Here is a 15,953-nt window from a genome sequence, read left to right on the forward strand (position 1 = left end):
TAGAGGAAATTTGTGAACCTGTTTCCTCCCATATTTGTATTTCCTACAACTTCACACAAAGCCTATAAAACTCCCGGTGGGTTCTGTTTCTGGGCCATCGAGCCAGAGGGAACATTTCTGAGAGAAACAGGAAATGATTTTACATCATCGCAGGCTTATCCTTATTCCCAGGATTGCTAGGAAGAGATGGGATCCACTTTACCCAGAGAGGAAAGCTTCAGGGGGTAGCCAAGTTAGTCTATACAAGACAAACTTAAAAAAACAGCAAGTAGTTTGGTAACACCTTAAAGACTAAAAAAACCATGTAGATGGTAACATGAGTTTTCATGAACGCAGCCCACTTCTTCAGATGACCAGAGTGTTGGATGTCTAGGACCAAAATAAAGAGAGGAGAAGGGGGTGTGTGGGGAAAAAGGAAAAGATGGGGGGGGCAAGAAGAAGGTAGTGGGTAAAAAATGTATCAAGGGGAAAGCTGAGCTGGAATGTAATAGAAAAAACAAATAGTTTCTCACTACCTAAATGCTGGACAGTCAAAAGAGGCAGATACGAACCATTAATTAGCAAACCACAAATGGTCAGATAGCACTTAAAGACTGACAAAACATGTAGATGGTATCATGAGACTCTACATAGACAAAGAACCATTGTTGCCTTCATTGTCTGATAGACTGATAATGACTCAGCAATCCGGTATCTTTATTCAGTCCATAGGTGTGAGAATTGCACTTGTGAATGAGTTGTAGTTCCAGTCCTTCTCTCTGTATTTGGCTTGTGGAATTGATTTGTTAGAAAACAGTACTTGAAGATCTGTTAATGAATGTCCAGAGAGATTAAAGTGTTCTCCAACAGGTTTTTGTATGTTCCCTTTATGGATATCTGATTTGTGTCCATTAATTATTTCCCATAAGGACTGTCCAGTTTGTCCGAAATATATTGCAGTGGGGCATTGCTGGCATTTGATGGCATAGATTAAATTACTGTTAAATGAGCCTCTGATTTGGTGGCTTATGTAGTTGGCTCCGGTAATGAATTCACTTGTATCAATATGTGGGCAGAGTTGGCACCCGGCTGATTGCAAGGCTGGGTTCCTGGATGTTTATGATATAGTTGTGTAGCATGGTTACCGGAAAGAATTTGTTTCAGGTTGGGGGGGGGGGGGGGGGGTTCTGTAAGTGAAAATAGGTCTTTCCCCCAAGGCCTCTGAGAGTGAGGGATCATTTTCCAAGATAAGCTGTAGATGGCAGATAATGTGTTGGAAGGGTTTGAGTTGTGGACTGTAGGTAATGACAAGTGGAATACTGTTATTTTCTCTTTTGGGTCTGTCTTGAAGCAATTCATGTCTGGGTACTTTTTTGGCTCAGTCAATCTGGTTTTTTTCACTTCTCCAGGTGGGTATTTCATTTTTAGGAATGTTCTATAAAGATCCTGTAGGTATTTGTTTTTGTCTGTGGGATTGGAGCAAATCTGGTTGTATCTTAGGGCTTGGCTGTACACAATAGATTGAGAAATTGTGTCTGGATGGCAGCTGGAGGCATGAAGGTAAGTGAAGCATTTGGTGGGTTTCTGATATAGGGTGGTGGAAATTTGTCCATTATTTAATTGTACTGTAGTGTCCAGGAAGTGGATTTCCCGTGTGCACTGGTCCAGGCTAAGACTGATGGTGGGGTGAAAGTTATTGAAATCCTTGTGAAATTCTTCAAGAGTCTCCTTTCTGTAGGTCCATATGATCAAGATGTCATCAATGTAGCATAAGTAAAGTAAGAGTGTTATGGGGCAAGAGCTGAGGAAACATTCTTTGAGGTCAGCCATAACGATGTTGGCATATTGTGGTGCCATGTGAGTGCCCATGGCTGTGCCGCTGACATGGAGATACAAATTGTCTCCAAACTGAAAGTTGTTGCGGGTGAGGACAAAGTCGCAGAGCTCTGTAACTAGGTGTGCAGTGTTGTTATCGGGGTTGGTGTTCCTGATGCCTGTAATCCGTCTTCACGTGGAATGTTGGTGTAAAGGGTTTTTGCATCCATAGTGGCCAGGATGGTATTTTCAGGTAGATTGCTGATGTTTTGAAGTTTCTTCAGGAAGTCAGTGGTGTCACAGAGTTAGCTAGGAGTGCTGGTAGCATAGGGTCTGAGGAGGGAGTCAATATAGCCAGATAATCCTGTTGTAAGTGTGCCAATGCTTGTGATGATGGATCGTCCAGGATGATTTAGTTGGGATTGGTCCTACTTTGGGCAGGGGGCTGGACTTAATGATCTCCTGAGGCCTCCTCCAGCTCTAGGATTCTGTGATTCTATGATTCTATATGCTCCAGTCAAATTATTCTGATACCGATCCCCCAGAATCAGCCTGACCCACATCATCATAGCCCGTCTCTTCAGGAGGCAGGAATGCAGTTTCATTCTTTGTCTCAGACACACCTTCATTCCTTAGCAAGTGCAGCGTCCAGTCTGAAAACACCAAGGGGAACACACACGGTCAGTGGATCACTCATGGCTGCTTGGTGCTGTATAGTAAAGGAAGGCTGCACTCTCCAGTCTAGGATAGAAGCTGCCCCCCTTCAGTTTTCTGATTGGTCTCAGACAAGTTCTCATTTGTCATCACTGGACAGATTCTGGAAGCAAACCCTTGGTTTTCAGAGAAGTTAGTCTCTCCAAGGACCAAGCTCTCACTTCATATACAAAAACCAAGGAGCTCTGAGATAAGGACACCCTACAGTTTACTCTCCCGTAACAACATGCATAAGCACAGTACTCTTATCAGGAACTGAGCAACACACATTTCATCACTGCTGCACCTCCTTTGAGGTGGGATGGCCGATGGTGTCTCTGTGCATGATACAACGGGGTGGGGAAGGGAGGTTTTGGCCAAGGACAATGGGCAAAGGCCAGCCTTTACCGGGAATATCCTGGGTTCTTTCAAATTACTGCAAGGACTCTGCTTTCCCTGTCCCCACTGCAGATCCTGACACCTGTTCCGTCAGGGAACAGGGAAAAGGAGAGTTTCTCTCACAGACACTGGCTTAGCCAGAGCTGTTCCCTGGCTGCACAGAGCACATTTCCAAACACCCCACTCGGTAGAAACACTGGGAAGTGTGAACTTACTTGTCTCTAAATCCCTGTTCCTGTCCCACCTCGCACGGCCTTCCCCATCATTCTGCCCCAAACCAGGCTCCTCTTCAGGGTCAGAAACTTTGCTGATATCATCGTATCCATCTCCTGGAGCATCAGCAGGCAGGGCAGGGGCATCTGATGGGAAGATGTGAGGTAGCTAAGCATATTTTCACAGCAAAGATAGAAATAAACCAGAAGGGGCAGATGCATCAGCTTCATTGGTCCCTAGGGGCCTCTTACCATGCAACTCGTAGAATGACCTGGTGTCTGTTTTTTTAAGGAAACACCTGGTCTCAAAGGGACCCTGACAGGCTCCCTGGCTCTGGAAGGTTTCCCAGAAGCAGAAATATGTCCCTCAGCTCCTAGGTGGAGAGATGGCCAAGAGGAGTTGCATGCGCTCACCTCACCCCAAGTTCTGGATTCACAACTCCCATTGCCCAGGACCTGTGTCCAAGGGGGGGTGAGGTAGTGACACCTGCAAGTGGAGGCAGTGCCTAGAGCCACCTCGCCACACCTCCACCCCAGAGCTGAGGGAATGTCACCACTTCTGGGGAGCTGCCAGAGGTAAGTGTCGCCTGGAGCTCTCACCCTTCCCACACCCCAGCCCTGAGCCCTCTCCTGCGCCCAAACTCACCCACCCCCCTGCCCAGCCCAGATCCCACTCCTGTACCCTGAACCCCTCATTTCTTACCCCACTCAGGAACCTGCACTCCCAGCCCAGACCCCTCCCACATTCCAACCTCCTGTTTCATCTGGGAACCCTCTCCCATGCTCTGATACCCTCAGCCCCACCCCCTAGCCCAGGGCTCCCTATTGCTCCCTCACACCTTGTCCCAGCCAGGAACCCAACCCCCAGCCAAAGCTCCCATCTCTTCTTTCATGCAAACCCCAGTCCCAGACCACAGCCCCCTGCCAAACCTTGAATCCTCATTACTGGCCCCACCGGGGAACCGGCCTCCCCAGCCAGAACCCTCACCCCACCCACAACCTAAGCCCTACCACAGGCCAGTAAAGTGAGTTTTCCTCTCCAGAACACACATGGAGTCAGCGCCTGTGCTCATGGCAGGGAGGTCCACAGGCCTGTGACCTGAGCCAAGTTCACTGCAGGCAACTCCTCAGCAAACTGCTCCTTCCCTCTCTGCAATGGGCCCTGTCATGTCCTAGAACATCCCATGCTTCCCTACCGCCGTCTCCACACAGGTCTTGAAATGGATCCGCTCAGCACCCGAGCACTACTTTGATCAACAAAACAGGGGGGTGAGCTTTGTGGTTTTCTTAACAAACCGCTACTGTCCCTACTGGAAATGCAGTTAGTCTGGGAGAGGTAACGGTGCTTCCAGGCAGTGGATTGACTGCTCACCTCGACTGGCTGGAGTCTGAGGTACCTCATTCCAGGCAGGCTCCTCCACGTTGTCATAATCCAGCTCAGACCCCACCGGGGAAGGTTCCTCTGGAACAGAAAACACCCCACTCAGCCTCTGGCCCTTAGCATCAGGGCATTTCCAATGGTTTGTGAGAGGGGAGTTGCAGGTGCCCGTGGGGAGCTGGGCACACGTCAGAGAGCTACAGTCAAAGAGGAGGCCCCAGAAAAATCAGGGGCCAGTCCTCTCCCTGCAGAACCCAAAAGCAGCTCTTTTGTGTGTGTCCATGGGCGCCGGAGCCAGGATTGTGCTGAGCTCACTGTCTGGAACTTGGGCGCTGCCAGGCCAGAGCTGCCCCGTGTGACTCCAGCTGCACCCTGCAGGCAGGTCACACTTGGAAGGGGGAACATCCCTGCTGCAGGGAATAAAGCTCCTGCTGGGTGCTCACTGGCCTGGTCCTTTGTGAGTTCTGCTCTCCACCTGCCTCTCAGGCAGCCCAGCGCTCGGCTTGGCCGCACTCCTGCTTCTCAGCACAACTGGCTCCATCTGCCCAGTGTCCAATCCCCCCACTACAGTCTAAGGTGCTGGTTGGACCCTAAATTCAGGGGCTGCTGGAGAGCAGTGAGGAGGAAATGCCGCCCTGTTTGTCATTAGAGATGGGCCCAGGCCAGGAAGTTCAGATCCAAGGGTTTGTTCAGCCCATTAGAGCGACAGGTGCCAGCTGCAAAACTGAGCTCCAGGGCAGGGATCAGAATCGGCAAATCTCCCTCCCTCACAGCTCAGGGGGTTGAGATCTGTGAGCTGGGCTGGGCCCCTCTGTAATAACAACAGTGCACAAACTTCCCCCTCTCTCAGGGCTGGGAGATGAGCCCTGTGAGCGCTGACACCGTTATCCAAAGCGACTCAGCCCTGGGAGCTCGCAGGGAGCCACTCCCACGGGTCTGTGCTCAGAGATGGTCACATGTTTCCATCCGGAGGCTCTGACAGAAACCCTGTTCAATGGGCTCAGACCCAGCTGTGTGAAGCGGGAGCCAGGTGAGGGGAAAGGACTGTGACTGCAGCACGAGTCAGAACAATTTTCCCCCTGATTTGCCCTCATCTGGGTCTCTGGCCTGCGTCTGCTCCTCCCTCGTTACCTTGCTTTGATCCTGGGTCGTTTTCCCCCTCGCTGTCCCCGATGTAATACTGCAGCTTCCTCACGGAGCCATCTGAGTAGGAGCCTGGAGAGAGGAGAACGAGAAATTCACCCCAGTGAGAGCAGCTGAGCCGCGGGACTGGGCACACACCCAGGGGCTCAGTTTGCTCCTCCTGTGAGTGTGTGAGCATGGGGGTACAAGAGTCAGGTTCTGGGGGTAGGGAGGGGCTCAGAGCAGGGGTGGGTGGCTCAGGGTGGGGGACTGGAAGATGTAGAAGGCTCAAGACAGGGGTTGGGGACTTAGGGAAAGAGTGGAAGGTTGTGGGGGTTTTAGGGCAGGGGATGGAGGTGCAGGACTAGGGCAGGAGGCTGTGGTGTCTAAGGGAGTGTACTAGGCCACGCGTGGCGGTGAGGGTAGTGCTGCTTTGGTGGTGGCTCTGCATGGGGTGGGAGGGAGGATGGGGCTGCAAACCCTTGCTGGTGGCTCCTCCCAGGGAGTGCGGCCCTGGTCCCAAGAGGGGAGCTGCCACTGGAGCAGTGCCACCCTCACCACCATGGGCAGCCCCGGTAAGTCCCCCCCTGATTCCCAGCCCCCTGCTCTGAGCCTTCACGCCTTTCCCAGAGTCCTGCACTTCTCACCCCCTTCCCTGATTCCTGCTCCCCAGGGGAGTGCCGGGGCTCCCTTCCTGTCCAGCCCTGGGGCAGAGGGCCAGAGGGAAGGGTTTGGCCTGAGGCTTTGAGGCGCCCCCGCCTGCACGGCTGTCAATGGCTTTGACATAATCACGGGGTGCCCAGGCCAGTGCTGCCCTAAGCAACTGCCTAGTTTGCCTAGGCTCACGGGCCGCCCCTGCTGCTGGGAAACACACTGCTCACCTCGGTCATCTGGAGTCTGGGGCACCTCGTTCCAGGCAGGCTCCTCCACGTTGTCATAATCCAGCTCAGACCCCGCCAGGGAAGCTTCCTCTGGAACAGAAAACACCCCACTCAGCCTCTGGCCCTTAGCACCAGGGCATTTCCCACGGCATGTGAAAGGGGAGTCACAGGTGCCCGTGGGGAGCAGGGCAGATGTCAGAGAGCTACAGTCAAAGAGGAGGCCCCGGAACAACCAGGGGCCAGTCCTCTCCCTGCAGAACCCAACAGCAGCTCCTTTGTGTGTGGCCATGGGCGATGGAGCCGGACTTGTGCTGCCAGAGCAGGGGGCTGGGCAGGGGGCTGGGGTGTCTGGACAAGCGTACTAGGCCACGTGTGGCAGTGAGGGTAGTGCTGCTTTGGTGGTGGCTCTGCATGGGGGGTGAGGGGAGGATGGGACTGCAGACCCTTGCTGGTGGCTCCTCCCATTGGTTATGGCTGTGTGGTTTGTCTGCTGTAGCTCCCACCACAAGAAGCACTGTTGTCAGGTATCAGAGGGGTAGCCATGTTACTCTGGAGCTGCAAAAGCGACAGAGTCCTGTAGTACCTCAGGGTATGTCTACACTAGCCCCCTAGTTCGAACTAGGGTGGCTAATGTAGGCATTCAAACTTGCAAATGAAGCCCAGGGTTTAAATATCCCGGGCTTCATTTGAATGTTCCCGGGCGGGCACCATTTTTAAATCCCCTTTGTTCGAACTGACTGCCTGTGACTACACGCGGCAGTCAGAAGTTAATGAGGAGTAACGGTAATTCAAATTAGGAGCTTCAATTCAAACTACCTAGTCCATGCCGCGTGTAGCCCGGGGCAGGTAGTTCGAACTACAGGGCATTTAAAAATGGGGGTGCCCAGGAAAATGCAAATAAAGCCTAGGATATTTAAATCCCGGGCTTCATTTGCAAGTTTGAATGCCTACATTAGCCACCCTAGTTTGAACTAGTGTGGCTAGTGTAGACATACCCTTAGTCTATAATGTGCCACAGGACTCTTTGTCACTATAGTCAGGGTTGAAGCTGTGCCCTCTGCCCCTCCCCAGGAAGAGCTGCCTGCCAGGGAGCACAGCCCTGGTCCCCAGAGGGGAGCTGCCACTGGAGCAGTGCCACCCTCACCGCCACGGGAAGCCCCGGTAAGTCCCCCCCTGATTCCCAGCCCCCTGTTCTGAGCCTTTATGCCTTTCCCTGAGTCCTGCACTTCTCACCCCCTTCCGTGCTCCCTGCTCCCCAGGGGAGTGTCGGGGCTCCCTTCCTGTCCAGCCCTGGGGCAGAGGGCCAGAGGGAAGGGTTTGGCCTGAGGCTTTGAGAGCAGAGGCCACTTACCCAGTCAGCAACCCAGCATGGTGCTGCTAGAAGATACCCCTTGGTACATTTTGTGGTTTTATTAACAAGCCCCTATTGTCTCTGCTGGGCAGAAGTGGCCTGAGGCCGGTTGTGGCAGCTGGCGCCCCAGGCAGAAGGCGCGATTGGAGCACCCACATGCATGACCGTCAATGGCCATGATGTAAACATGGGGCACCCGGGCCAGTGGCGCCCTAGGCAACTGCTTAGTTTGCCTAGGCTCACGGGCTGCCCCTGCTGCTGGGAAACGCACTGCTCACCTTGGTCATCTGGAGTTTGGGGCACCTCGTTCCAGGCAGGCTCCTCCACATTGTCGTAATCCAGCTCAGACCCCGCCAGGGAAGCTTCCTCTGGAACAGAAAACACCCCACTCAGCCTCTGGCCCTTAGCACCAGGGCATTTCTCACGGCATGTAAAAGGGGAGTCACAGGTGCCCGTTGGGAGCAGGGCACACGTCAGAGAGCTACAGTGAAAGAGGAGGCCCCGGAACAACCAGAGGCAAGTCCTGTCCCTGCAGAACCCAACAGCAGCTCCTTTGTGTGTGTCCATGGGCACTGGAGACGAGCTTGTGCCGAGCTTAGAGGCCGGAACTTGGGTGCTGCCAGGCCACAGCTGCCCCATGTGACTCCAGCTGCACCCTGCAGGCAGGTGTGAATGCTCCTGTCATGCCGGGGAGGGGGAATGTCCCCGCTGCAAGGAATAAAGCTCCTGCTGGGCTGGGAGACGAACCCCGTTGAGCACTGACACCGTTATCCAAAGCGACTCAGCTGGCGAGCTCACTGGGTGCCACTCCCAGGGCTCTATGCTCAGAGATGGTCACATGTTTCCATCTGGAGGCTCTGACAGAAACCCTGTTCAATGGGCTTAGACCCAGCTGTGTGAAGCAGGAGCTGAGTGAGGGGAAACGGCTGTGACTGCAGCACATTTCAAAGCAATTCTCTGCTTTGCCCTTATCTGGGTCTCTGGCCTGCGCCTGCCCCTCCCCCGTTACCTTGCTCTGGTCCAGAGTCGTTTTCCCCCTCGCTGTCTCCGGTGTAATATGGCAGCTTCCTCACAGAGCCATCTGAGTAGGAGCCTGGAGAGAGGAAAACCAGAAATTAAGCCCAGTGAGAGCAGCTGAGCCATGGGACTGGGCACACACCCAGGGCATGAGGCAGGTTTCAGGGCTCAGTCTGCTCCTCCTTCCAGAGGGGATGCTGGATCACCGCAACTCTGAGGCTTTGGCTAGGCTGCAGGCTTCTTTTGGAAGAAGCTTTTCTGGATGAGATCTTCCAGGAAAAAGCATTTTGAAAAAGAGTGTCTACACAGAAAAAAGCGATGTGCTTTTTCCAAAATTAACATCCGTATTCATTGGACGCTATCTCACATTTAAGTTGTGATTTTTATGGAAAGAGTGGCCACCAAGGCACCTCTGTTATTTCCTGTATGCCTCTTCTTTCGAAAGAACTCCCTCTTCTGTGTCCACACACACCTTTTTCCCGAAAAAGCTCCTTCGGAAAAAGATGTCTCCACCATAGAAAGATGTTTACGGCTTTCGGAAGACACCCTCCATTCTTTTGACTTTCTGTCAAAAGAACTCAATGTCAGTGTAGGTGCAAGTATTGTTTATCTGGAAAAACGCTGCAGTGTAGATGCACCCTGAGTGGGGAGAGGTGACACAGATGTTGGAAGAGAAACCATTCTGTGGCTACGTCTACACTGGCCCCGTTTCCGAAAGGGGCATGCTAATTTTAAACTTCGTAATAGGGAAATCCGCGGGGGATTTAAATATCCCCCGCGGGATTTAAATAAAGATGTCCGCCGCTTTTTTCTGGTTTGTAGAAAAGCTGGAAAAGAGCGTCTAGACTGGCCCGATCCTCCGGAATAAAGCCCTATTCCGGAGGATCTCTTATACTTTGAAGTAGGAATAAGAGATCCTCCGGAATAGGGCTTTATTCCGGAGGATCGGGCCAGTCTAGATGCTCTTTTCTGGCTTTTCTACAAGCCGGAAAAAAGCGGCGGACATCTTTATTTAAATCCCACGGGGGATATTTAAATCCCCCGCGGATTTTCCTATTACGAAGTTTAAAATTAGCATGCCCCTTTCGGAAACGGGGCCAGTGTAGATGTAGCCTGTGAGTGTGGAAAATGGAGGGCACAACATAATCTGACCTGAAAGGTGCCGGGGTGAGTGATGACAGATTCTCTGGTTGACGTGGTTCAACTCTGGTTAGTTCCGTTTCCCTCTGCCACTGTTCTCCCGCGAACAGTTCCTGTCATAGCATTATCAACTATGGCATCATCTATCTTCCCAATTTGGTGTTTGATGGGCTTTATCGCCTCCACTCGACTTTCCCATTGCGTGACACTCAGGGGTTGCAATATCAGAGAGGATGTTCCCAGATGTTGCTTCAAAATTTTCCATCGATGAGTTGATGCAGGAAAAAATACATATATGCTTTGAATTACATTAAAAATTCAGCAGCCTCACTAGAAGCTGATGCTGCATCACAGACCACCAACTTCAGTGAATGAGAACTGCATGGCACAAAAAAAGCTCAAGGGTTTGACTCTCGGATCCGTGTCTGCACTCCTCTGTTATTTCCTCTCATGTTGGCACCATTATCATAGTTCTGACCTCTCATGTCAGCTATCACAATTCCTGTATTTTCCAGCTTTTTAAGAAGCACATTTGTCATACCAGCTCCTGTAGTATCATCAGTGTCAATAAATTCTAGAAAACACTCTGACAGTCACCATTGCAGGGACAATTTCACTAGGTTCTGTTGTTACAAAACGCACCATTAAAGTCATTTGTTCCATATGGCCGATGTCAGGTGTGCAGTCCAGAATAACTGAGTAATATCTTGCTGACTTCAGATCTGCCACAATCTTCTGTTTGAATTTTGTTGCCAGTAACTGTATATTCTCATTTTGAATTGTTTTTCCAAAGTAGTGGTATGTGAACATTTCTTTGGTGGTGACTCTTAGAAGCTCCTGGAGTACAGCATCAAACTCAGCCATTAGCTCCACAATTTTAAGGAAGCTTCCATTATTTGGCACATACAACTGATCTGAAGTGCCATGCAGTGCTACGTTTTGGGTAGCTGTTAAGGAGGATGAAAGGCTCAGGGGAAGAGAGCATTCAATGGGAGCAGACGGAAACCATCCCATAGTTGGGACCCTCCTTCCAAAGGATGTTATGGTCTTATCTCTCACTGAGGATACCTCTCCGGGGGAGGCAATGTCAGTTGTTAGGAAGAGGCAGGCGTTAGTAGTGGGTGATTCGATCCTTAGAAATATTGATAGTTGGGTTTGTGATGACCGGGAGAACCATATGGTGGCTTGACTGCCTGGTGCGAAGGTTGTGGATCTCTCGAGGTACCTAGATGTGTAGTGCTGGGGAGGAATTGGTGGTCGTGGTACATGTAGGTACCAATGACGTCGGAAAAGGTAGGAGAGATGTCCTGGAGGCCAAATTTAGGCTGCTAGGAAGGATACTGAAATCCAGGACCTCTATGGTGGCATTCTCAGAAATGCTTCCTGTTCCACACGCAGGGCCAAGTAGGCAGGCAGAACTTCAAAATCTCAATACATGGATGAGAAAGGTGTAGGGAGAAGGTGGTTTAGATTTATTAGGAACTGGGGACACTTTTGGAAGAGGAGGATCCTATACAGGAAGGATGGATTCCACCTAAGCCAAGGTGGCACTAAACATTAAAAAGGTCATAGAGAAATTTTTAAACTAAGAGATGGGGGAAAACCGATTGGTGTAGAGGAGCACGTGGATCAGACAGAGACTTCTCTTAGAGGAGAATCCATTCATAGAGATTATCTATGTTTTAGTCAGAAAGAGAGGAGGGGAGATGATAAAGTATGGGCCAGATCAGACAAACAATCACATATAAAAGAATCTAATACATCAGGGAAGGGCAGACAAATAAACAATGGCAATTATTTAAAGTGCTTCTACACAAATGCTAGAAGTTTAAATAAGATGGGTGAATTAGAGTGCCTCGTATTAAAGGAGGAGATTGACATAATAGACATCACAGAAACCTGTTAGAATGAGGACAATCAGTGGGACACAATCATACCGTGATATAAAATATATTGGAAGGACAGAATAGGTTGTACGGGTGGTGGAGTGGCACTATATGTGAAAGATAATATAGAATCAAATGAAGTAAAAATCTTAAATGAATCAAAATGTTCCATAGAATCACTATGAATAGTAATTCCATGCTCTAATAAGAATATAACGGTAGGAATCTATTATCAACCACCTGACCAGGACAGTGATACTGACGTTGAAATCCTAAGGGAGAATAGAGAGGGTATCAAAATAAAAAACTCAGTAATAATAGGGGATTTCCATTATCCCCATATTGACTGGGTACATGTCACATCAGGACGAGATGCAGAGATAAAATTTCTCAATGCCTTAAATAACTGCTTTTTGGAGCAGCTGGTACAAGAACCCACAAGGGGAGAAGCAATTCTTGATTTAGTCCTGAGTGGAGCGCAGGATCTGGTCCAGGAGGTAACTATTACAGGACCGCTTGAGAATAGTGACCATAATATAATAACTTTTAACATTCCTGTGGTGGGAAGAACACCTCAGCAGTCCAACACTCTGGAATTTAATTTCAAAAAGGGGAATTACACAAACATGAGGAGGTTAGTTAAACAGAAATTAAAAGGCACCGTGACTAGAACAAAATCCCTGCAAGCTGCATGGAAACTTTTCAAAGACACTATAATAGAGGTCCAAATTAAATGTATACCCCAAATTAAAAAACATAGGAAGAGACCTAAAAAAGAGCCACCATGGCTTAATTAACAACCATCTAAAAGAAGCAGTGAGAGATAAAAAGGCATCTTTTAAAAAGTGGAAGTCCAATCCCAGGGAAGTAAATAGGAAGGAACACAAACACTGCCAAATTAAGTGTACAAATGTAATAAGAAAAGCTAAAAGAGATTTTGAGGAACAGCTAGCCAAAAACCCAAAAAGTATTAGCAAAATGTTTAAATACATTAGAAGTATGAAGCCTGCTAAAAAAAACAGTGGGGTCCCTGGATGATTGAGATACAAAAGGAGCAATCAAGAACGATAAAGCCATTGCGGAGAGACTACATGATTTCTTTGCTTCAGTCTTCACGGCTGAGGATGTTAGGAAGATTCCCAAACATGCACCATCCTTTGTGGGTGATGAATCTGAGGAACTGTCCCGGATTAAAGTGTCATTAGAGGAGGTTTTGGAACAAATAGAAAAACAGTAACAAATCACCTGGACCAGATGGCATTCAACCAAGGGATCTGAAAGAACTCAAATGTGAAACTGCAGAAATATTAACTGTGGTTTGTAACCTATCCTTTAAATCAGCTTCTGTACCTAAGGACTGGAAGACAGCTAACATAAAACCAATATTTAAAAAGGGCTTTTGAGGCAATCCTGGCAATTACAGGCCAGCAAGTCTAACGTCAATACCGTGCAAATTAGTTGAAGCAATAGTAAAGAATAAAATTGTCAGACACGTAGAAGAACATAATTTGTTGGGCAAAAGTCAACATGGTTTCTGTAAAGGGAAATCATGTTTTACTAATCTACTGGAGTTCTTTGAAGGGGTTAACAAACATGTGGACAAGAGGGATCCAGTAGATACAGTATACTTAGATTTCCAGAAATCCTTTGACAAGGTCCCTCACCAAAGGCTCTTGTCTAAATTAGGTTGTCATGGGATAAGAGGGAAGATCCTTTCATGGAATGAGAACTGGTTAAAAGACAGGAAACAAAGAGTAGGAATAAAAGGTAAATTTTCAGAATGGAGAGATGTAACTAGTGGTGTCTCCCAAGGGTTAGTCCTCGGACCAATCCTATTCAACTTATTCATAAACAATCTAGAGAAAGGGGTGAGCTGTGAGGTGGCAAAGTTTGAGGATGATACTTAACTGTTCAAGATTGTCAAGACCAAAGCAGACTTTAAAGCACTTCAAAAAAATCTCACCAAACTGAGTGATTGGGCAACAAAATGGCAAATGAAATTTAATGTGGATAAGTGTAAAGTAATGCACACTGGAAACAATAAGCTCAACTATATATACAATATGATGGGGCTAATTTAGCTACAAGTAGTCAGGAAAGATAGTTCTTTGAAAACGTCCACGCAGTGTGCAGCAGCAGTCAAAAAACAAATAGGATGCTAGGAATTATTTTAAAAGAGATAGAGAATAAGACGAATAATATCTTTCTGCCTCTGTATAAAACTATAGTACACCCACATCTTTATTACTGTGTACAGATGTGGTCTCCTCACCTCAAAAAAAGATATTTTGGCATTAGAAAAGGTTCAGAAAAGAACAACTAAAATGATTAGCGGTTTGGAACGGGTCCCATATGAGGAGAGGCTAAAGAGACTGAGACTTTTTAGTTTAGAAGAGGGGGATATGATAGAGGTATATAAAATAATGAGTGGTGTGGAGAGAGTGAATAAAGAAAAGTTATTTACTTGTTCCCATAATATAAGAACTAGAGGACACCAAATGAAATTAATGGGTAGCAGGTTTAAAACTAATAAAAGAAAGTTCTTCACACAGCGCACAGTCAGCCTGTGGAACTCTTTGCGAAAGGAGGCCGCGAAGGCTAGGACTATAACAGAGTTTTAAAAAAGAGCTAAAAAAAAATACATGAAGGTTAGGTCCATAAAAGGCTATTAGCCAGAGTGTAAGGAATGGTGCCCCTGGCCTCTGTTTGCCAAAGGCTGGAGAAGGATGGTAGGAAACAAATTGCTTGATCATTGTCTTCAGTTCACCTGATGATCATCTCTATGGTGGCCTTTAACCTTAGTATCATCCAAAGTTCTTTCCACCTATGGAATGCTCTCTGGTGATTTGCTGCCTTCTCATGGGATGCCAGATTTCTAGCCAGATTTTTCCAGTCCTTTGTTCCTGTAGACTCCAATGTGTCTGGAACATTAGACTGGAATAATATGCAGTATATTGGGTTTTTGAGCCCATAAGCCATGGCCTCTTCACTTTGTCACCATTGGGGATTTCAAGCCAGCAATGTGTTGGATGGAAACATCTATTTTCATTGTCTTTGGGGAACATGAAGTTTTTCACTTGCTGTAGCCCATGCAATATAAAGAAGTCCCTCAGGCTACTGTTCAAGTGGGTCCACAGTCCTGGATCATCTAGACTTAAAGAACTAAACTGAACTTCAACTGTTTCTTGTGCCTCCACCACACTCTTTTCTGATCTACACTTTTCTTCAGAAATGTGCATGGTTACATCCATTTGAGATGCTGCAGTAGCTGCCAGGTCACCTGCACTCTGACTAACTGGAAGATCAGGCATCTCCTCACCACTCACAGGGGCTGGAAGGCTCACCGTGAACATGTGTGTCTATGGGTGTGTCTAGACTACAGAGTTTTGTTGACAAAAGTGGACTTTTGTTGACAAAACTATACCTGCGTCTACACTACCGCTGAGTTCCGTCGACATAATGACGACAGAACTCAGCAGTTTTGTCGACGCTGGTAAACCTCATTTTACGAGGCGTAACGCCTTCTGTCGACAGAAGGTGTTGTTGCATGTAGGGTTGTGTCTAGACTACAGGGTTTTGTCAACAAAGCAGCTTGCTTTGTCGACAGAACTGAATGTAGTCTAGACGCTCTTTGTCGACAGAAGCTTTGTCAACAGTATCTGTCGACAAAACTTCTGTCGACAAAACCCAGTAGTCTAGACATACCCTATGTATCTCAGGAGAGCTCCTTCCTGCTTAGATAGAACAGCGTCCTTTGCTTTCTTTCTTTTTCTGAATGCTGCCCCAGAGGGCCGTTTTCTTCTTTCACTCATGACTGCTGGTCTATGCCAGCTACAGTGGCTCTCAGCACTCAGTTGAAGGGGACAAATAAGCAGGCTGGTAGCAGGGCCTGAGTGTGGGAAGATATCAGCATCTTAAGGTCCTAACTGGCTCCTCCTAATTCAGTTGACTGCCTGTTCTCCTCAAGTGGGTTCAGAGAAGCAGCAGGAAACAGGAAGCTCCCCGAGAAGCTGGTGTTAATCAATCCAGGCTCCTGGGGGTGCTAGAGAGGTACATAAGAGGCTCCTCCTCCTCTCTTTC

The 15,953-nt window shown here is 48.4% G+C and overlaps 1 protein-coding gene across 1 annotated transcript in view; it reads right to left on the reverse strand.

Moving 5' to 3' along the window:
* Positions 1-1,926: 1,926 nt before the first annotated feature.
* Positions 1,927-15,953, reverse strand: part of LOC142829940 (scavenger receptor cysteine-rich type 1 protein M130-like) — a 72,263-nt gene continuing 58,236 nt past the window's right edge. Inside the window, exons 10-13 of the mRNA XM_075932623.1 lie at positions 5,608-5,691; positions 4,471-4,560; positions 3,102-3,245; positions 1,927-2,447 (exon numbers count right to left, since the gene is read on the reverse strand). Coding sequence (XP_075788738.1) covers positions 2,317-2,447; positions 3,102-3,245; positions 4,471-4,560; positions 5,608-5,691 — 449 coding nt within the window. The 3' untranslated portion in view covers positions 1,927-2,316. The remainder of the gene's footprint in view (positions 2,448-3,101; positions 3,246-4,470; positions 4,561-5,607; positions 5,692-15,953) is intronic.

Source organism: Pelodiscus sinensis, chromosome 1 (genome assembly GCF_049634645.1).
Source record: "Pelodiscus sinensis isolate JC-2024 chromosome 1, ASM4963464v1, whole genome shotgun sequence".
NCBI classification, from domain to species: domain Eukaryota; kingdom Metazoa; phylum Chordata; order Testudines; family Trionychidae; genus Pelodiscus; species Pelodiscus sinensis.